We start from the raw sequence: 23,094 nt of genomic DNA, 5'->3' as shown, positions 1-23,094 counted from the left end.
TTCCAAGAGAAGGCTTCAGTGCAGAACATAGGAAACATATACGATCTATTGTCACAGCTGCTCCGTCCCTATCAGCTTCTTGTTTTAAGAGGCAGCATGTGAGGGAAAGGGTGGAGCAGCTAAGGGGACTGAGAAAATACAGTCTGTGTGTCCTTCATTGTTACTGCTGGACTTAGGGGTATGGAGAAGCACATAAACCGCAAGGGGTGAATTTTAAAAGCATTGCTCACATTAAAAAGCCCACACACATGAGGATGTGGGCCAAGCATGAGCAACGTGCATTTTGAAAACTACAAATAGGGACTATAACTTTTAAACAGGCGCAGGGGCACACATCTCGGCATGTTTGTTGGCCCGTGTCCAGGGATGCGGCCATTTTATTACATACTTCCTAAGCAAGATACACAAAATATGTTTGCTCGTGTAACTGCTTAAAATTAAAAGTATACATACATGTGGTACATGTATTTTAAACCATACGCATGCAAACTCTGCGTACGATTTATAATTTCAGTGTATGTGCACTCTTGAGTCCATATGCATGCGTATGGGTGTCCACGTGCTTGTCTTAAATTTACCATCTAAGGGAACAGGAAGAGCAGTCTGAAGGGGTGTGAGAAAGGAGAGGAGAGGAACCTGAGAGAAGGGGAAGGAGGAAAAAGAGGAACCTGATGGGAGTGAAAGAGATTAAAAGTGGGCAGAATGAGAGGAACCTTGGAGGGGAAGAAAGAGAGGGAGAGAGAAGACAGGAGATGAATGGGAAGAACCTGGGGAAAGAAGGAAAGTGTAGGAGACAATCTGTGGGCACAAAGAGGAGAGGAGCATGGGGAAAGGTAGGAAAAGACAAACCTGCCCTGGGCCATAGTTTGGGGGAGGGGTGGATCGCCATTGATTTTCTATAATTTCACCTCACTTTGAATGAAGATTCATTTTCTATTAGTCTTGCAAGATGCTCCCTTATTTTTCGTGTCGCTGTTGTTGCTTATAGTGTAAAACGATTGCTTCTGAAATGATTATATAATCTATTGATTTATTTGTGGAGGACAATAAAATCCCTCCTTAGTTATCTTTTCTCTAAGCAAAGTAGACAAGGTTTATACATTTATGAGCTCTCATGTTCTCTTGACTAGATTAGTGCCCTTTTTATGTCGTTATCTATATTGAACTCATATGATCCTAAAGTGATACCAATTCCTAGCAGTGATATGCAACCACATTTTTTTTCAAAGGGCTCAGGCTGCTACAAATTTATTATCAAAGGGCTTTCATCAGTTCTGCTCCACCAAGTGAGCCATTCTTTGCTTTCATAAAAATAATTTAACAAGGGGCTCCTGTATAACCCCCCCTCGACCATACGACTGTTTCATGTATTAGTGTTATGGGTTACAACTGAGCCACTGCTCGCCTTTGCAATGATGCACAGGTCTCATGTGTTTAGATCTCCATTTCCCTGATTCAGAACAGTCCAGAGCTCACTCAAGCTTTCATGCTGAATGATCTTCCAATCCAAAGAAATTGGGATGCGGTGCTGGTTATAAACTAACACTAGCAACTTTCTTAGTATAACCCAGATGTCCTACTCTGTTTTCCAGAAGTTCTTATGGCAAAATGTGACTGTTTGCAGACTGACGTTTGATCTTCAAGTGGGAAACTACAGTCTCACTCCTGTAATAGAATTAGCTGAAATATGTAAGGGGAAGAGAGCTTCCATAAACATCGTTGCCAGATTTCAATAAAGTTTGATTTTATCAGAGTTTTTTAAGAAGGGAATCTTTCTTTGATCCTTCGTGAGGCATTTTACTAGTCTTTTACTACCAGCTATACACAAACTGCACACACCCTGCTGTTCTGTGAAAACGGAGCAAGGTTTTATCATTCCTACCTGCTCAATTTCAGGCTGCAGTGGGCTGTAAAGTGACCTCGTCTCCACGTGTTCAAGGACCAAACCTTGCTTCTGGAGCACATACAAAGCAAGACGCTCCTCCAGTGGCCCCAGATGAGGATTAGGGGGTTTGCTGCTCTCTACCGCAACAAAAGCACATAACTCTGTTACAAAAATATCAACTTATAAATCACCCTTAGAAAAGATCACAGCAGTAATTACTACATTTTCTCAGAAAAATATCTATTTTTTTTTTTTTAAAACATCGTGCTTGTACAGAGTAAATTGGTGAGATTGGGTAGGCGTTGATTTAATCACTGAAACTGAATATTAAGTCCAGCAGAAGGAAGTCTATCACACTTCAGCTATGATAAATGATGTAGAAAACCAGGGAATAGGGCCTGATTTATTAAGGCTTTTCTCCCATTCTGTATCTATGGGAAAAAAGCTTAGTAAATCAGGTGCTTAGTTTGGTAATTTTGATAACACTGTTGGATAAAGTCAGCTTTTATATGTCCAAGTCTAATAGGCCCGAAATCTGTGAAATTCCTTTTTGCCCTTGAGGGAGAGAAAAGGTCAAAGTAGCACACCAGATAACATTTTTCGAAGTATCACTTTGCCAGTTCCTCTCTGGTCTTTAATCCTAAATGAACTTCCTTTTTGCTTTTATTTTTATTCTTATGTTTTCATAAAACATGTCTATCTATTATTATGGTTGTGCCCTGTTTTAAAAAAATAATTCTTCACCGAAAAACTCTTCAGTTGCTCTTCCTAGATCCATGCTTTGTATGTTTCATTGAGTTCCGGTAAGCATCACAGCAGAAGCGCGCCCATTTATCGAGATTCATAAATTGGAAGAGGCTTAGGCCTGGATTTTCTAAGGTCACAGACCTTAGAGAATTCGGCTAGTGGGGATGGGGGTGTGAAGCGGGGGGTGGGGGAGGGCCCGCAAAAGCCGGCAGCGGTGCAATCACTGCTGACTTTCGCACCAAATAGCGCCACCGTGAAAGGTGGTGCTATTGGGCGCGCTACTAGCAGCGATAAGGTGTCCTACCTTTTCGCCATCAGCGAAGTCGTCGCGGAGTCCGCCCTGACGCCGCCCCGACTCTGCCCCGATTTAGCTATCGCACGCGTGCAATCGCTTTAGAAAATGACCCCCTAAGTAGGAAGAACTTCCCAAAGCTTTTTTTTTTTTAATGTTAATACCTTTCCAGAAATAAAAAGGGGGCATTTACCTATTCCTGTATGCATAGTCAATTGCATTACCTATTTAAAAACTTGCTCATGCTGCTGGCTTTAAATTCGATTGCATGAATTCCAACTACGGTTTCCCCAACTTCTACTTAAATACACATTAGCTGCAAATGAAGCATTATATTTTGCCAAATACAATATATTCTGGTTAAATATGATCACAAGTAAAATGCAATTAGCTCTAAACTGAAAGAAATCACACTGTGGCCAAAGGAAAGTTGAGCTGGCAAAATACAAAGTGATCCCAGCAGCTCTAAGTAGTGATCACTAAGTCATAACAAACTCCTTTCTTTATAGGGTGCACTGTGCTATGTAATGATATGTGACTTCCTTCAAAATAGGTTTGTCGGGCAATTAAACAAATGTGGAAAAGTTTCATCATATTGTTTGTTAAACCTTTTACAAATGAAATTCTCTAGAAAATTTTGACTGCCCCATTTTTGGATAGCAAAGCAGTTTTTTTTTGTTTGTTTTTTTTAAGATCAAAAGATTTCCCTAGAGATCTGGGTAAAATAGTAAGTTCCTTTTGAACTCTAAAAAGGCTGAAATCTATACGGTTTGAGGTCAACTGCGAATTATTCACTCATCTCTGGTGCTAATGGTATATGAGACTCAAAAGACCTATGACTCTTGCTTGGGTATTACTGTACCTGCTGGAAAGCTTAAATGAAGAATAGGTTTATGATCCCAGGACATCACTACTGAGTGATTTATGATGGCTTAGGCTCACATTAGAACTCTAACCAAAATTGGCTGCCTATCATAAATCATGGTTACTAAAACTCATGCCTAAAGAGGGCAATTTTCAAAGCAGTTTACGTGGGTAAAAAAAAAAGGTCTTACCCACATAAATTGACTTGTGTGAAATTTGCCCTACTCCCTTTCCTTCTGTGGACTTTAAGCCACATTAAAAGGAGGCGTTCCCAGGGGCATGTTTAGGTTAGGGAAGTAAAAGTAAACATGTAGATGGCATTTTCAAATCTTAGACTCCATGCACCTAAGGCTACTGCCGAGTGCTGGGTACAAATACAGGTGCGCATGCAGGCTCCATGAGGAAAGTTAGGGGGAGGGGGACATGAAGTGATGAGACGAGGAAGAGGGCAGATTAGGCAGGAGAAAGGCAACAGAAGGAGGAGAATAGGGGAATAGCTAGGGGGGAAGTTATGGAGGTGGGAGAGAGAGGGGAAAAAGTGAAGGATGGCCCAGGTTCCTTAAGAGCTCGACCACGAGCAACTTACTCTCTTTTTGCACTGGACCAGTTTTTACCCATCCGGCCAACCCACTTTGGGGTAGATTTTAAAAACATGCGCACGCGGCCATGTGCGCGTACTACCTGGCGCACACATGGACCCCTGATTTTATAACATGCAATGCCAGTGCGCGCAAGGGGGTGCACAATTGTGCAACTTGCACGCGCTGATGCCCGCGGCCTTCCCCAGTTTCCTCCCAGGCCGCTCCAATTTAGGAGCGGCCTGGAAGAGAACTTCCCTACCCCCTAATCTAACCTTCTTACCCCTTCCCCTAACCTACCCGACCCTAGCCCTAACCTATCCCCCCCCCCCAAAAAAAAATTTCTATTTTACCTCTTGCACCTGCCTCGGGGCAGGCGCAGGTTGCACGTGCCAGCACCTTGCTGGCACGCGATCCCCCGGCACATTGGTAAATGGCTGCTGTGCCGGGGGCCTCTAGCCTCACCCCACCCCGCCCCCTCCCCATCCCTTTCTCGAGGCCCTGGGACTTACACGCGTCTCGGGGCTTTACACATAGGCACAGCGTGCGTGGGTGTTTTAAAATCCAGCCCTTTATGTTCTCTTACTAATATAGGCTGTCACAGCATGAATGGAAGAAAGAGCCTTGTGAAGGGACCACAACTGAATCATTGCATACCGGCAGGCATTGCATTGCAACCTAAGTACAACAGCAGTTTTTCTTTGCTTCGATGGTGGAGAATTCTACGACAACAGTGAGCAATCTGGGACCCTGGACTTTTACAGAACTGGGTCGTGGCCACATGATGTGCCAAAGGCACCTACAGAATGGCTTCTACATTCAAGTAGCAGAGAAAGTTTGAGAGGCAGCAGTAGCCGTTGCCGAGACAAAAGCAAAACTGGTCACCCTGTGGGGTTAATTGTTCTGGTACAGTATTTTTTAAGTTAAATGGGTTTTGATTCAAATCATGTATGTGAAATATATTTATTTACTAATATGTACTATGTTTAAATTTAAGTTTATGCTGCGGCCATAAAAGGAATTGTGTTTGATCAAAGGGTCATGTCTGTCTGTTAGAGATGCTCAAGGGGCAAGAAGATGTCAGAGGGCAAGAAGCATCCTGGGGAGGGGGAAAGGAAGACGCTTGTGCCTCTATGCATTGTGCATTTACTTTTCCAGCAAACTTCTACTCGCAGAAAAGGCAAATGGAAGTGACTGTGCATACTCTGCACCCATGGAAAGTTTCAAAGCAAATGTACGCACATGCAGGTGATATGTGCCAGGGGATATGTGCACAAGTTAGGCCGGCACACGCCGAGTGGATTTTATAAGCCGCTCATCTACGCGCATATCTCGGACTATGCGCACAAGTCAAAAGTTCTGAAAAAGGGGTGGGGCGTGGATGTGGGCGGGTTGGGGGAAGACCAAGAGATGTGCGCATAAATACTTACACGCACAAGTGCACGTCGGGGTCCCCTGCTGCATGACTTTACTACTTCCACGGATGGCATGTAAGCCTAAAAATAAAAAATACCTAGGCTAGTCATCGGTTTGGGGTTTAAGGTTTGGGGATAACAGGGGAAATAAATTAGGCGGGGTTTGGAAGTCCTATCCCTAAACTAGGCGAACTGGAAACAAACTGGGAAAAACTAGCAATGGCGTCTATGCGCATCCCTTATAAAATTCCCCCACTTTCGCTGTAGATACGGCATTTGTGCGCACGTCCATTTAAAAATGTTATAAAATGCGTCCTGGCTATTTTATAACGTGGGCATATACACGTGTATGTTATAAAATGGATGTAACTCTGGACTCGAGCCGACAAACACGTGTACATGTACGCCCAAGTGGCTGTTTCAAAGTAATCGTCTTTATGTTTATATGTCATGACATGCAGAAAGGAACATTTTTATCATTTTGAAAACATGTATTTTCACATAACTATTCATCACAGGCTTTAATGTGAGAATTTTCTTAAGCTGGAAAATGGTTATGTTTTCCAATTCTGCAGCAGTTCCAATTTTTTTTAAGGTTTTAGTGAAAGACAAATTTTGGCGTTTTCTCCAGTTTCATCAAAATATTCCCTATATTTATTCATGTATTTATTAATTGGATTTATTACCCACCTTTCTGAATACAAAATTCACTCAGTGCAATTTACAATAAATTAGAATAACAGCTTACAATAAATTTTATGGTGACAAAATTCCATGGCATTTTCATAAAATTTACTGCAGAGGTGAAAAGCCTAGATTTTGCTGTAGATATTGTTGTGGCTTCAGTGCTGCAGGAGTGTGGGGGACACCATCTCCAGAGCGGCACAGGATGGCATGAGGAGGCTAGAGCTAGACTGGGGCAGTTCACTGAGGCTAGAGAAAGGCAGGCAATGCTGGAACTCAGAACAGACTGGAGCTGTGTGCAGATAAGAGTGAACTGGAATAACTGGAACAGAGTGCAGGTAAGAATGGAACTGTCACAACTGGAACAGAGACTAGGATTCAGACAGACGACGACAAAACAGAACAACACAGAGCATGGAACATAATACCCAAAGGCAACAGTACAGAAAGGCCCTGAGGGGCATGGCAGGGAGAGGTTTAGAGAAGCCGCAAAGTTAGACAAGACCAGAAGGCCAGAGGTCAGCAGTAGTTCTGAATAGGTTGCAAGCAAGGAAGTAGCTGGAAGGCCTAAGGCTACAGGGCAAGACTAAGGAAGGCTGGATGGCCACAAAGCAAGACAAAGGAAGGCTGGGGACAGAAGGCTTGAAGGCCACAAGGCAAGGTTGGGCAAGGCACAGGTCAGAAGGCCCGAAGGCAAAGCGAGGAATGGCCCGAGAAGGCTGCAAGGCAGAAGTGGCAAAAGCAAGGAGCCAAAAGGGACTCAATGTCAAAGCACCGGGGCAAGGGACAAACAGGGTTAAATAATTCTGGGGTCTGGGTGTGGTGGGCGAGAGGAGCTTGGCCAGACAAGGAAGTGTGTTCATGGAGATCCCCTGGTAGAATGGAGGCTGAAAGACTGGCTGAAGGCCTGAAACCTCATGCTGGAGAGTCCTATGGCGGAGGGGAGGCTGCGCAGCAGCCAGAACTGTAACAGATATTTTTACATATCTATACTTATGTACCAGAGAAAGTCCTACTTACTTGGTAAGTGGTAAAGGTTGGTGGGGAGTCACACAGTGAATAAATGCAAACGAGGGCTTTAGTGTTTGCTCAGATATATTAAACTTTAGAGGGCCAAAAGAGGGGATCATGCAAGCTAATGGGTAGAGAGTGGTGGTACAAGTGCACCAGGCTTCCAAGAAGACTAGGATAACCTGCATGGATAGAGCAGCTGTAACAGCCTTGAGCAGCAGGGCTACAGCTGTAGCAAGTTTTCAAAAAGTCTGGAATAACTGCAGCAGCCTTGGTCAAAACCCAATCATCAAGGACTATGGAAGGTCAGATGTTTTGGACAACAACCTTTATAATTTTGGAGGCTGCTTAGATTACCACACAACTTGGTAAGAGGGCATGGAAGGGGATCAAGGTGCTGGATTAAGTATTGGTTTTATAGGAAGAATCAAAGAGGAAGATGACATGGTCTGAAATGGGCCACCAGCAGAGGAGATGGAGGCCAGCATGGTGACAAAATGTGGACATTCTTTAGGTAGATATGGAAAGCAGTGGTAGAAAAAGGCTTGAAAGGTCAGGTCAAAGAAATGGGGGAAGGGGAGCTGGGGTTGGTTTCAAAATAAGAATTTATATGCTCAACTATCCAAAGTAGTAGAAAAACAAAAAGGTAGAATCTCAACTGAACAGATGGATGGGCCTATTAGCTTTATCTGCCATCATTTACTACATCCCTTTGAATGTATAGTTATGGTTTGCGCTCCCAGAAAGGTTAGTTAAAATCATACGTGCTAACATGATTAGCAGTAATCCATTTCATATGAATGAGCTGCTTTGCATGAATTTGGACAAAATGCAGTTCATTAATATTTGTATTATAGTAATTTCTGTTGTTACGGTAATGCATGCATGTGCATTACTGTTAATAAGATTTAATGTGATAATATAGGTGTTTAAGGTGCTTTAACACTATTTGGGGCCAATGCAATACAGTGCGCTTAGCCCAGCGCATTGTATAACCCGCAGTTCGACGTGGGTTGTATAGGCGCTAACTAATCCCCTTATGCAATAAGGGGATTAGCGCCTCTACAATGCGCGTCCAATGCTGAGTGAATCTAATAACGCTCATCACATACAAATGCATGTGAATAAGGCTATTAGCTATTCACTCCCTATGCAAAAAAGAAAAACTGTGCGTCTAGGACGCACATTTTAGCAATCAGAAATTAACACCTGCCCAGAGCAGGCATTAATTGCTGAGCGTTACTAAAACTAGTACAGAAAAGCAGAAAAAACTGCTTTTCTGTACTGCCTCCTACTTAATATCGTTGGGATATTAAGTAGGAGGAGCAACTCTTTAAAAAAATAATAAAAAAAAAAGTTTTAAAAAAGCGCTGACAGGAGTTAGGAAAATGGATGCTGATAAATACAGCGTCCATTCTCCAAACCTGACTATTGGCACCAGGAGTGTATAATCAATATTAAAGTGTTGGGCACTTAATATTAATTTATTCACTCCTTCACTTATTGCCCATTGGTCCTTTTCACTGACATTTGTCAGTGAAAGGATCAATCCCCTTTTAGGACAGCCTTCTGAAAGCGGATTGGTCCTTTCATTAACATGTGACAGTAAAGGGACCAATCGGCAATAAGTGAAGGAGTGAATAAATTAATATTAAGTGCCCGACACTTTAATATTGATTTATTAACTCGTTCTGGTGCCCATAGTCAGGTTCGGAGAATGAATGTTGAATTTATTAGCATCCCATTTTCCTAACCCCTGCATGTGCACTGGTTAGGAAAACGGGACACAGATAAATTCAGCGTCCGTTTTCTTAACCGGCGGACAGCCACCAACAGCGGACCTCTCTCCGGCTCACACTGTCAAGGAGGCGCTAGGGGCACGCAATCACCCCTAGCGCCTCCTCGACAGCACAAGCCCTAATTTAAATATTGCATCGCACCCCCAGGAGAGGTGCCTGGGGGCGCGTTATGAAAGCGGGCGCTGAACACACAGCGCCCGCTTTCGGCACAACTTTTTTACATCGGCCCCCTTAATATATAGACCCCTAATTTATTTGTATTTTCTCAAAGTCTGAAAAATTATTTTGCCAATTTAGAAATGTCACGAACTTGGGCACCTAACAAAGGGACAGATTTAAGTGCCTAACTCCCAAAGTTAGGCATCTAAAGCCTTTGAAAATTCACCCTAATATAACTAGCAACAATACTGAACATAACCAGATTCTTGCTATTGTCTTTACTTCACTTCCATACTTTGTAATTGTAGCCCCTGCACAACTGAACCAGGTGCTCCTTGTTGCAATATAGTAATGAGGAGACCTGTTGAATCAGCATTTATATGTTTATGTGCTATAAGCCCTTGCATAAATAACTTATGAAACCCCTTGTGTATAAAGGCTCAAGTAAACTAGGTCAGAAGACACCGTGTAGTTAGAAATCTCTAAATCTGGAATTGTAAAGAGAGACTGGGCAATTCCAGGGAGGAAGACGAAAAAGTGAACATATCGCCAGGCTAATTCCAGTGCCACCTTAAAAACATTTCAGCCACTCACCCTATTCCTAGGTTGGGCTCGCTTATTGCCCCCTACTAGGAGGTCAACGCATTAAAATCAGCAGAACCTCCCATTTCCAGCAGTCCACTTCTGTTATCCGCACCCGAAAATTGTAGTAATCTTTGCCTTGCAAGGTGCAGAGAGAGATTTGGGTCCCTTTTGGCTGGAATGCCTTCCTATTCTGGGATGCTCAAGTGATTTGGTCAGATCAGTCAACCCACTCGAGGAAAGACTCAGTCCGCTGCAGATATTCGGACTTGCCTGTGGCTTTGCCCAAAGTTAATGCGTTTCTAGAGGAGTAGTGTGCTGCTGCTTCAATAACTGCTTTAAATTCACAACCCGGGGCGATCCCTCCACTCCGCACAGCGAGGCTTACTTGACGTTCCCTCTCCCAAGCATGCCCGCCTAGCTGAAACCAGAGAAAGGGCTTTCTTGGCAGCAGCCCATACCCCTTGTGGAATTCGCTGCCCATGGATTTATGACTGAATCAGTACGGAAAATTTTTAAAATTTAAGCTGAAAACGGTTCTGTTTGGACAGGCACATCTGTGAATGCAGTCCATTTACTGGACTATCTGAGCTGATTTTTATTTTGGCCGAGATGTTTGTATTATCTTCTTATGTATGTGAATATTTTGCCATCACTAAGAAAAAGATAAAGATTTGTTCCCCCTGAAGAAGACTTTTTACAGTCGAAACATGGCCCATGTCGGGTTTGGGTTCTAAGTGATCTCCAAGTTGGCTAAGTATTCGTTTTGCTAATGTTTGACATTAGGCTGATACACGGTGGCTTAATAGATGCTTAAATAACATTAATTTCATTGGTTTAATAAATAATGAATTAAGTGGATGTTGGGTATATTATGAGACATGAGACAATAAATGATTAAATAAATATTGCTCATAAGGCTGAAAACTGCCTGTGGCCCATTGCGGGCGAGAGGCAGCAGATTAAATTGTCTTTGAGCATGTGCTGACGATATTGTCTCTAGTCTTATAGTAGTATTTGCGGTAATAGTCTAGGTACTATTTCCCTCTCTAAGTTCACTTTGATCAGAGTGATTATTTGAGAGGTGTTTGCTTCTGTATTTATGAATATATATATATATATATAAATCACCTTGGTACAGATGGTATATAAATAAATAAAGCTGAAACGTAAGGTGCTTTTACTATCAAGTTTCCTGTAGACTAGTGAGGAATTTCCATATAAAAACTGGCCATTATGAAATTTCTCATCAGGCCCAAACTCTTAGCTCTGTATTACACAGTCTGAATATGTACAAAAATACTTTTAAAAACAAGAACTATTAACAGATTGTAATCTATTTTCTTTATTTCTTATCAGATGCATGTACTCTGATAAAAAAAAAAAAAAAAGATTACCATAAAAAATCAGGAACCTGTTCTGAACCAGTGTCATAGTTTTCATTTTTATATATGCTGTACAGATCATGATAATAAGCAATCAACAAATCAGCTGGCAATACTTAATACTCTATTTTAATATTCATTAACTTACTGTAACTAATACCTATGGGGTAGATTTACAAAGGGTTATGTGCCTAACTTACGCACATAACCCCGAAAACCTGCCCCTGCACACACCGAGCCTATTTTGCATAGGCTCGGCGGTGCGCGCAAGCCCCGGGACGCGCGTATGTCCTGGGGCTTTGAAAAAGGGGCGGGAAGGGGGCGGGGCCGTGGGCGGGGCACTGATCCAGGGACGATCCGGGGGCGGGACCTAGGCCTCCGGCACAGCGGATGTGCCGGGGATGGCGCGCTCGGCGCGCGCAAGATACGCCTGACAGAGGCAGGCGTAAAAAGTTAAACAAGGTGTGGGGGGGATTTAGGTAGGGCTGAGGGGTGGGTTAGATAAGGGAAGGGAGGGGAAGGTGGGGGGAGTGGAAGAAAAGCTCCCTCCGAGGCCGCTCCGATTTCTTGGAGGGAACAGGGAAAGCCATCGGGCCTCCCCTAGGGCTCGGCACGCGCAAGGTGCACAAACGTGCACCCCCTTGCGCGCGCTGACCCCGGCTTTTATAACATGTGCGCGCTACACCGCGCACATGTTATAAAATCGGGTGTACATTTGTGCTCGCCAGGTAGTGCACACAAATGTACCCCGCATGCGCTTCTCTTAAAAACTACCCCTATGCATAAGCTTACATGTTGCCTATGTCATCTGACAGTCAATTTTAAGTATCGCTATATATGGTGTTACATTGGATACCAAAGACAGGGAGGATAACTTTGATACTGGTGCGCGGGGGAACATGTACACGCGTATGCTGGCTTGCGCCCAGAGACGCGACCATTTGCTAATATAAGTGCATGTGTGCACAAATGCCGCCTCTACCGCCTAAGCAGGGGGATTTTAGTAGACACGTGCGCCGACACAATTACCGGTTTCCTCAGTTTATTCCCAGTTCACCCAGGTAAAGCGTAGGACTTCGTAAACCTCTCCCCCATAGTTAATTACCCTCCCTTTTACCCTATTAGCCCCAACCCTTAAAACCTTGTTGACAAGCCTAGATTTGTTTGTTTTGGGACTTACACGCCATCCACAGCAGAAGTAAAATTACGCAGTAGGGGATTCCGGCGCGTGCTTGTGTGCGTAAGTATTTACGTGCTGGTTTCATTCATAAATCCTGGAATGCCAATGCCCTGCCCAGACCGAGCCCTGCTCCTTTTTCAGAAAACAATTTGTGTGCGCCTCCCGGGGCACACGCTCAGGCACTTTTTAAAATCCGAGCGGCAGGCACCAGCCCGACTTCGGTGCGTCTCTCTCAGCTTTGGCGCACATGGGGCTTTTACAATTCACCTGTATATATATATTTGTCCTAGCATGCTCCAGCTATATGTCACCTTTCTTCACTTGCCTTATGTGAGTAAATATGGACGTTTCTTTTTCTAACTGTGTATCCAGGGTCTTGTCAGGAATGCAACCAAACAAAATTAGATCGGTGGACAAATACAGTAGATTTCCGGGCTGCTGAGACGCCAATCAGTTCACAAGCTGTGCGCTGAGCCTTTGTGCTCAAGCTGATGTCTATAGCTGCACCACTAGTTACTTGGAAGGATTTTCTGTTTTTAACATTGCCTGAATAAATCATCTTCAATTTCACGTTGTTCTTTTATATACATAGCCCCTGAAGCAGCCCACATTTCTTGACACCGATCTAATTTTGTTTTGGTGGCATTCCTGCTGCGTTGGATCGACTTCCGCATTGTTTTTCTAGGTCCAGGGCCTTGTCAGCCACACTGTATTAATACAGGTGGGATTCCAACCAGAGAATTCCTCTAGGCTACTGGTGTGTGTTAGCTTGCTCTTTAGCCCTCCTTATCACATGTCCTGCCATAAAATATATTGCCCAGCTAAACCACACAATCTCAAACCATATGGCAACTCTCTGCACAACTAATAAAGGAATTCAAAGCTGGAATTCCTGAAATTTATGACAGTAGATTTTGCAAATACTTCTCTGTAAATAAAAACAGATTGGTTGGAATCATAAGAGATTGCTGTCGGAAATTTTTACCAGTTTGTATTAGAAAAGAGATTCAAAGCATTCAGGGAAAGGTCTGGTCAGCCTTTTCCAGTAAATATTTTACCCCCCCCCCCCCAATCTGTCTAAGTAGAACCCTTAACCCAGTGAGGCCATACCCCTTGATGAAGTGGTTACATGATTCTTTTCTTTTACCACAGTGAGGGCAATTTTCAAAAACATTTCTGCAAGTAAAATAGTGCTTTATCTATAGAAAAGAGATTTTTTAAATTGCTCACCCTAGGGAGCTGAAGCAATATCACGCACGTATAAATGTGCATCCAAGCTGGGTACCCCTTTTTTCAACGGGCACACATCCACACCTCTTGGGCACGTGATACAAATATTCTAATTAGCTGCTGCACTAAAAAGTACGCACTAACGGGCGGATTTTAAAAGCCGTGCTCGCGTAAATCCGCCCAGATTTATGTGAGCATGGCCTTGCGCGCCGGCGCGCCTCTTTTCCATAGGCCGCCGGCGCGCGCAGAGCCCCGGGACGCACATAGGTCCCGGGGTTTTTCGAAGGGGGCGTGTCGGGGGCATGTCGGGGCGGGACCGGATGATGCGGTGTTTCGGGGGCGGGTCCGGGGGCATGGCGCGGCCCGGGGGCGTGGCGCCGGCCCGGGGGCGTGGTCCAGGCCTCCGGACCAGCCCCCGGGTTGGAAGACGGCGCGCCAGCAGTCTGCTGGCGCGCATAGATTTACGTCTGCTTCTCGCAGGCGTAAATCTAGGAATAAAGGTAAGGGGGGGGGGGGTTTGGATAGGGCCGGGGGGGTGGGTTAGGTAGGGGAAGGGAGGGGAAGGTGAGGGGAGGGCGAAAGGAAGTTCCCTCCAAGGCCGCTCTGATTTCGGAGCGGCCTCGGAGGGAACGGAGGCAGGCTGCGCGGCTCGGCGCGCGCAGGCTGCCCAAAATCGGCAGCCTTGCGCGCGCCGATCCAGAATTTTAGAGGATACGCGCGGCTATGCGCGTATCTTATAAAATCCAGCGTACTTTTTTTTGCACCTGCTGCGCAAACAAAAGTACGCGATCGCGCTTTTTAAAAAAAATCTACCCCTAAGGGGCAGATTTTAAAACTTATGCGCGGGCATAGATTTGTTCGCCCAACCCGGCGCGAACAAATCTATGCCCGATTTTAGAACATGCGCGTGCTACTGTGCACATGTTATAAAATCCGGGCTGGGCGCGTGCAAGGGGGTGCACACATGTGCACCTTGCGCGCGCCGAGAACAAGGGGAGCCCCAATGGCTGTCCCCATTCCCTTCAAATCGGAGCGGCCTTGGAGGGAACTTTTTTTCCGGCCCCCCCCCACCTTCCCCTCCCTTCTCCCCTCCCCCCAGTCCTACCTAAACCCCCCCTACCTTATTTTATTTTTTATGAACCTCAGGCACAGCCGGAAAGGAGGAGGGCTTGGGACACGCCCCCGAACCGCCCCCGGACCGCCATCACGCCCCCGGACTGCCCCCTGGCCCCACGCCCCCAGACCACGGTCACGCCACCAGACCTGCCCCCGGACCGCCCACTTTTGAAAGCCCCGGGACATACGCGCGTCCAGGGGCTTGTGCGCGCCACCGAGCCTATGCAAAATAGGCTCGGCGCGCGCAGGGGCAGATTTTCTCAGGTTATGCCTTCGAAAATCTGCTCCTAAGGATAAATTGTGGGTCACTGGCACTCAAAAGCATCGGGCGCCCAGGAGACATGGCTGTGTGCAGGTTAGGAAAATGGATGCTCAATACGAGCATCCGTTTTATCCTGCCACTGATAATTTACCTGCACAATATACACACGCAATATACATGGCGTGAAGCATGTATATTGCTTGTATATTGCGTGTGTATATTGCTTGTATATTGTCCGTCCAAAAAAGTTTTTCATCCAGCCTTTCATTTTTTAATAATTTTTAGTCATCCCAAGGAGTTGGTCTTAGTTTTGCAGCCATACTAAGTAGGATGAACCACAGAAAAGCAGTATTTTTTGTTTTTTAGTAGAGCCCTTGATGTGTGGCAAGACTTTATGCCAGCACCAGGGCTGGCATTAGATTTGCCGAATTAAAAAGTACGTGTTGGGTGCATCAGGGGTAACAGCTAATAGCCTCATCTACCTGGCACATGTGATGAGCTCTATTAGCTGCATTCTGGGTGTTTATTCTGTGCCCATGATTATTTTGCGCGTAAAATATTTAAACATCTATATAAATAAAAATGTTAAACAGTTTGGACAAAATCGCTAATCTCAGAAACCACTGAACCGATTGCTTTCAAATTTGGACACAACCTTCATTTTGCATACAGGAAGGTTCTTCTGTACTTACATTACAGATATGTCACACCTATGACAGGTAAAATAGGTTTAAAATTTTTTTTGAGAAAACAGCGACATCTGCTGGACGTAAGCGCCATCTGTTACACCTTACGCTAACACACGCTACACTAATCATTTCGCCAGTCCAGGTCCACATTTCACTTCCATTTTAACACATTCGCGCACTTTTTTCCCCGGAAGATAACTATTTCCTTTACAGATAAAATACACCCATCACCCTCCTCACACCGCCCACACACATGCCAAATTGATTTACTTCCCACAGCCTCCCAGCACACACAAAACCACCCTCCTCACACCCCCCACATACATGCCAAATTTATTTACTTCCCAGGTCCTCACAACACACACAAAACCTGACAGAAGTCCGGGAGGCTCCAGCGGGGGGCAAGGACCGGTCCAGGACACATCTCCTGGACTACGGCCGTCAGCTGCCAGCAATCAACATGGCGCCGACGGCCCTTTCCCTTACTATGCCACTCGGGGACACCAATGGCGGCAGTAGCCCATGTGACATAGTAAGGGCGAGGGCCCCTCGGCGCCATTTTCAGGACTGGCAGCCGGCGGCCCTTTGCCCTTACTATGTCAGAGGACCTACCACTGCCATTGCTCCACCCCACTGACATAGTAAGGGCAAAGGGCCGTCAGAACCCGTTTCAGTGCGCGCAGCCGACGGACCAACGCCAATACATTGCTCCCGGACCGCTCCTCAATGCCCGCTCCACCGACTGACATTTTTATCAGGTCTCGAGGGGTCTGGAGGGTGGGGGGTGGTAATGAATTTATTGCGAACATCTTGGGGAGGGGTCACGAGGGGGGGGCAGGTTTCATTCATTCAGCAACTCTGGAGGGGGGCAGGGGGGTGGGCTACTGTTTTTCGCAGGGCTGGGGGGGGGCAGGAGAGTGTGGGGTGGTTAGTTTAAGAGAACTTTTCTCATAGGGTTGTTTTTTGGGGGAAGGGGGAGGTTCACACACAAATACATACACTAAACTTGCACAATCTCGGGAACGCACCAAAATAGCCTTCCCCAGACCACAAAACAAATTTGGAAGTGCAAATTTGGTTAGGCACTCCCCTATTTGGTTACATAACGCGCACAGACGCCCAGGGACAGACCACATGTAGCACCAACAATTTTAATTTCCCAGGTCTTGGGAGGGAGCAGGAGGGTGGGGGATTATTATTTGATTTAAAGGGTTGAGATTGGGGGGGGGGGGTTGGGGTGGGGGTTCCCACAGAAATAGAAAGAAAGGTTTTCTGATCTGAAGGGTAGGCAGTAGGCGGGGGGAGGTGACAGTGAGGGGAGGAGAATGAGGGGGGAGGTGAGTGTCAGGGGAGGGAGAATGAGGGGGGAGGTGAGTGTCAGGGGAGAGAGTTGGAGTGGGGACAGGGGAGGGAAGGGGGGGGTGAGTGACCAAGGGGGAGGAGGATGAGTGACTGAGGTAAATGAGCAAAGGGAAGGGGGAGGGAGGGTAAAGAACCTGACTCTGCCACTGCAACGCGTGGCCGGGTACCGCTAGTATGTTTATAAAATAGACAGAGAAAGCACGTGTTTTCTTGTATTGGAAATATATGCATGTACTGAAATGTACGTGCATACTTTCAGGTCAGAAATAAATGGTATTTTACACACTGTGCAGCTCCTGTCACACAGTTTATAAAATACTACGTAGCATTAATCTCTACATGTCCAGTTATGTACGCAAATGCTCTGCCATGCATAGATTTGAAAGTAGGATTCATTGTCATGTTGATAAAGTTTCTTGAATTTTGAATTTATAGCCACTAGCTAGATTCAAACAGACATTTATTACAGTTTGTCACAGTTTGAATCCAGAAAGTGACTGAAGTGCTGAATCTACCTGTCACTAATGCATGTTTCTCCTGGCTTTTCGGTAGTAAAATATTGGTTTATTTTCTGATAATTTCCAATACTTGCAATTTAAAAATGTTTATACTGTCTTAAGTATGGTATTTGAATTACTTAGGATAATGTGCATGTTGAATCAAAGAGCAAGCTTTCATTCCTTCAACAGTGGGTACTATTCCTTCACTTTAAATATTTCAACAAGTAGGAAAAGCATGCAGAGGTATAGCTTTGGGAATGCTTTCCAATATAGATTTGTAGCAGTGAGTTTGGGGTGTTGGCTTTGGGTTGGTTTGTGATGGGGGGGGTGTTTGGGGGAATTGAAGATGCACATGTATTAGGGATGTCTGTGTGTACATGTGGATGGGGGGGTCTAGATAGTAGAAGTTTGTGCTTGAGAATGTGGGTGGATAGGGCTGTGAGAAGTGTGGGTTTAAGTGTGTAAGATATCTGAAGGAATGGATGTGTGGGATGTGTGTTTTTGGATGGGTAGGGGATCATGTGGGTGGGAGGGATTTGTGGAAAGGTTGTGAGATGTGAGATGTGTTTTTTGATTATGGCTATGTGTTTGTAGGTAGTTGATATAGTTGTGAGGGAGTGTTTGTAGGTCTTTGTGGGTGGGTGTTGTATGTGTGTGGGTGTATGTTGGAGTTGTATATAAAATGGACATGTGTGAAGGGGATGTATGCATGGGGTGTCTGGGGAATGAATGTATATATATATATATATGTGGAGAAGTGGGTGTATGTAGATGTCAGGATGAGCATTGGTGGAGGATAGATGTGTGTTTGGGTAGCTTGTGTGTGGAAGTAATATATGGCAAGGTTGTGTAAGGGAATTTGTGAGATGTGGGGCTTTTGGGAGCTATGGCCATGTGGTAAGTGGGGCAAATATGTATGTGGGGTGTGAGTGTGTATACAAAGGAGTGTGTATGTGTGTTTGGGGGGGGTTGAATAGAGAATGAAGAAAGGTTGATCTATATTCTGGCAACAATCAACAAGGACTGAATTACACAGTCTGATTAAACAGATAAGCATGGGTGTAGCTTGCTTATTGCGGTGGTTAATACCCCTAACTAAATTAAGCTATTTCACTTAGATGCAGTTCCAACACTGCTCTCTACATTAATGGTGGGGGTGGAAGGGAAATAGAATAAAAAAAGGTTACTAAGAGCCAAGAGAAACAGATAAGTATGTGAGAGAAAAAAAAAGTGCATAAGCTGGCTGGGCAGACTGGATGGGCTGTTTTGGTCTTCTTCTGCCGTCATTTCTATGTTTCTATGTAAGCTATATCATTTATTTTTTCTCTCTCTGGGAGCATAGATTTGGGTGTGCTGGATACAGGTGTGTATGTGTATGGTAGGTGTGTATGGGACTGTAGAATAGGGTTTGTTTGTGGATGCATGTTAAGAGGTGTATGGGTATAAGTTGTGCAGGGCAGTGTATTTGAGGAAGTGTGCATAGGAAGTGTGTTGTGTGTGTGCAGGTGTATATGTGTGGGAGTGTATGTGTGTGGAGGGGTGGGGGAACAGTAGGGATGTGCAGCAGGGACGGATTCATCCCATTCGGAATTTGTATTCGTGGGGAGCCAAATCCGTTGCATCCGTTCTTGGGGGACCCCGATCCGTTCATTAGTTACATATGTATTCGTTTCCCCAAAAAAACCCATCCCAACCCTTTAAATTTAATTAACTACAACCCCCCACCCTCCTGACCCCCCCAAGACATACCAAAAGTCCCTGGTGGTCCAGCGGGGGTCCTGGCACGATCTCCTACACTTGGGCCGTCGGCTGCCGGTATTCAAAATGGCGCCGATAGCCTTTGCCCTCACTATGTCACAGGGGCTACTGGTGCCATTGGTCGGCCCCTGTCACACGGTAGGAGCAATGGATGGCCGGCGCCATCTTGTGCTCCTACAATGTGACAGGGGCCGACCAATGGCACCGGTAGCCCCTGTGACATAGTAAGAGCAAAGGTTATCGGCGCCATTTTGAATACCGGCAGCCGACGGCCCGAGTGCAGGAGATCGCGCCAGGACCCCCGCTGGACCACCAGGGACTTTTGATAAGTTTTGGGGGGGTCAGGAGGGTGGGGGGTTTATTCGTTAGATATGTTGTATTCGTGGAGGTTCGCCATACGTTTCATGACCTCACAAATACAACAAATAGGGACATATACATTGCGGATTGCCACTACGTCGAAAACGAATGCACACCCCTAGGGAACAGTGCATGGTGCTATGTGGGTGTGTGTAGAGGTGTCTAAACTACCAATCCCCTGCAACCGTATTTTCCTCACTCCAAAAACAGAGCATGCATGCCCTATTACATGCTGAGTAAAACTCCATGCTTCCCAGGATGTATGTGTTTATTTATTTATATTCATTCTACCCCGACTGACAGATCCCTGTTTAAAGTCTGCTGCGGAGGACTCAGGTCTTAGAAGCAATCAAGTGGAAACAGCATGCAGGGTAATAGCTGCAGGGGCCCAGATCGAAAATTTCTCATCCCTCCTGCAGCCAGAGCAGATGAAATATCTGTTATATTCCGTCTCTGTTTCTCTCTGCCTGTGTTGCTTTTCTCTGTGGCAAAGTGCTAGAAAATTGCGGAGGCATTTGGAATGGAGTGCTGGTCAACACTCTAACAGGTCCAACAGCTTCTATCAGATTCCCATAGAAAGCAATGGTGGTTTTTGGGGTTTTTTTTGCTTGGAGGCTTATTTCTCTGAAAATACTTATCTGAGGTTTCTGGTTTTCAAACTCATCTGAGATATTCACATTTATTTTGCTGCATGTCAAATTTGGTGAATTCCCATCCTTTTTTTTTTTTTGGGAATTATCGTGCCTACAGACAGGCGGGATGGATGAACGAACATTGATCCCATTTACATAATCTTTCCAGCATTCTGTATGCTGGAAAGCATTAAAAAAAATGCATTTTATGTACTGCTGAATCACTGATGCATTCAATTCAAGGAATTACAGCAGGCTCCATGGAACTAGAGAAAAACGTGCAGCAGACAAAGTTAATGCAGAGAGACTTGTGGTGAGGGTTCAGCAAAGTCAGGATGAACCACAAGGAAATAATGAAGGGAAAAACAGATTCAGTGTTTTCTTCCTAAAATATACTCTTTGGCATCTCCTAGTAAATATTTACCAAACTGTGACAGGGTATACTCATGGCCTTTAAATATTATTTTCTCTTGCTTGTAGATAGGAGCTTTGCAGTTGTGCTGCTGAGAGAAGATCTGAAGAAGCTGAGAAGGTCGGAGTTGATCACGCCACTGATTGGGTCCAGACCTGAAACCAAAACAATAGCTTAATATTACAAACCAACTTAGTTAATAAAGTGGAACTAAAACATTTTTAAAAGAGTGGACTAAAATCAAGTAGACTTTTAAAACAGTAGTCTCTCTAAGCTGCAAGCGCTTCCAAGCCACTGAGCCATGCTGTACATTTTATTAAAAAACAAATAATAGGGTTAGAGTTTGATCGTATTGCAGAAAGTTAAAATGAGTAAGAACTGTAAGAATTGTAAACTACAGAACATGCACACCATCCAGCAGCTTTTAAGCCCCCCTCTTACTAATCATAGATTTATATCATGTTTATTAAAGAACCACAAATTGTGGCCTAACCATACTTAAATGTTTAAGGAGGTATAAAAAGATTTTATTTTAGAAATAGTGAAAGAGCCTGCAAAAACTGATGGGCAAAAAATGGCAGGTAGGCATTGCCTCAAGATCCCCCTGGCTCCTGAGAATCCAGTGTGTCTCAAGCTCACATCCAATACAAACATACTTTTCACAGCAGATAAAAGTACGTGTGCTGCTGCACGATGCGTGTACTTTTACCCAGAAATGATTTCTATGTTCCAAAGTGCAGCATATGTGCATACTGATGTTTCTGCCCATAATCTTTTCTTTGTTACTTTTTCTATATATATCTGCATCCATGTTTCTCATTGCTCTATAATTTCTTCTGATTTTTCTGTTTTTCTTTAGAACTGTCATTCTTGGTACACATTCACTGTTCATATTGTTCTCATTTGCAGAAATTACTGGCAACAGAGTATCATAATGGCCATTGTGTAGTTTACCACTGAAAAATAATTACTGTATATAATGACTTGGTAATGAGTGTTAAAATAAGTACTAATAGAGACTCTATAAAGTTCGCAGACAGCAACCGTTTCTATGTAAACTTCATAAACTCCATCTTGCCGAATGAATAGTCTTCCCTTGCATTCAGTGATACCTTTGCAGAAAATTTTTACCAATGATTATATGTAAACAGCTTTTCCCATCACTGAAGTATGCTGAGTTTCATAATATTCTAATACTACAGCAAGGCTCTGAAACAAACAGTGACATATTTCTGATTGATAGGGACCTTCGTGTTCAGTTCAAATCAATTTTCACCCACACATTCCCAAATGTGAAAATTAGTTTAAACCGATTTTCACCCTAATTTTGTGTGTCTTGAACAGCTGCGGAGGCAGCATTTCCAAACCTCCCTAAAGCCAGTGCAGGCAGAACAACCTGCTGTATTCAAGGGCGTCCTTCCGACGGCAGCTGCACTCTCCTAAAGGAGCCAAGAGGAGCCCTGTAGGCTCTGTTTCGCTGACATCATCTCCATGCGCGTGCAGGTTCCGTTCTGATGACCTTTACTGCATGTGCCTGGGAAGCCATTGCTTGGGTGAAAGCTTTCCTGGCACATGGAGATGAGGTCACACAGACCTGAGGCTACACAGCTCCTCTCGGCTCCTGTAGGAGAGCATGGCTGCCATCGGTTTAGTTCCAGGAAAGGGCTGGAACCAAAGCATACAAGAATACCCACAGAGCTTATAGCAATGTGTGCTATTCCAAATTGTCCCCAAAATGTCTGTTTTAAAGGAACTCCATCAAAACCGGTTTAATGCTAAATGTAAACTTTTACAAAGCATAACGTTGGCGTCCTAATGTTAAATTTATATCATCTTGGTGACGTCTTCCATTTTCTAGGCCTTTTAAAAATTGCTATTGTATGACTTTTGATATAAATGTGAAGGAATTAAGAATCTTGGTGTGCCATACTGCAATTAATGATACATGTTGACAGCTTTAGTAGCACACAGCACAATGGGGCGTGACTTTTTTCTCTTTTCTGTTACACATTGGGTCGGATTTTCAAAAGGTTACGCGCACCGGTTCTATTTTCAAAAGGCCTGGCGACGCGCATAAAGTCCCAGGATGCGGGTAAGTCCCGGGGTTTGCAAAAAGTGGCGGGGAGGGGAGGGGACGGGGCCAGAGGCTCCCGGCACAGCAGCCATTTGCCGCTGTGCCGGGGATCGCGCAA

At 44.7% G+C, this 23,094-nt stretch overlaps 1 protein-coding gene across 4 annotated transcripts in view; it reads right to left on the bottom strand.

Annotated features, from left to right (window-relative positions):
* DYSF (dysferlin) overlaps window positions 1–23,094 on the bottom strand; it is a 731,032-nt gene that overhangs the window by 82,690 nt on the left and 625,248 nt on the right. For all 4 annotated transcript variants that reach the window (XM_029594483.1, XM_029594497.1, XM_029594488.1 and 1 more), the window contains 2 exons: window positions 20,915–21,057; window positions 1,883–2,022 (listed from right to left, as the gene is read on the bottom strand). In XM_029594483.1, coding sequence (XP_029450343.1) covers window positions 1,883–2,022; window positions 20,915–21,057 — 283 coding nt within the window. The remainder of the gene's footprint in view (window positions 1–1,882; window positions 2,023–20,914; window positions 21,058–23,094) is intronic.

The sequence above is a fragment of the Rhinatrema bivittatum genome, chromosome 1 (assembly GCF_901001135.1).
Source record: "Rhinatrema bivittatum chromosome 1, aRhiBiv1.1, whole genome shotgun sequence".
In the NCBI taxonomy this organism is placed as follows: domain Eukaryota; kingdom Metazoa; phylum Chordata; class Amphibia; order Gymnophiona; family Rhinatrematidae; genus Rhinatrema; species Rhinatrema bivittatum.
The sequence above is the reverse complement of the archived record's forward strand: the minus strand, read 5'-3'. Positions and strand labels throughout refer to the sequence as shown.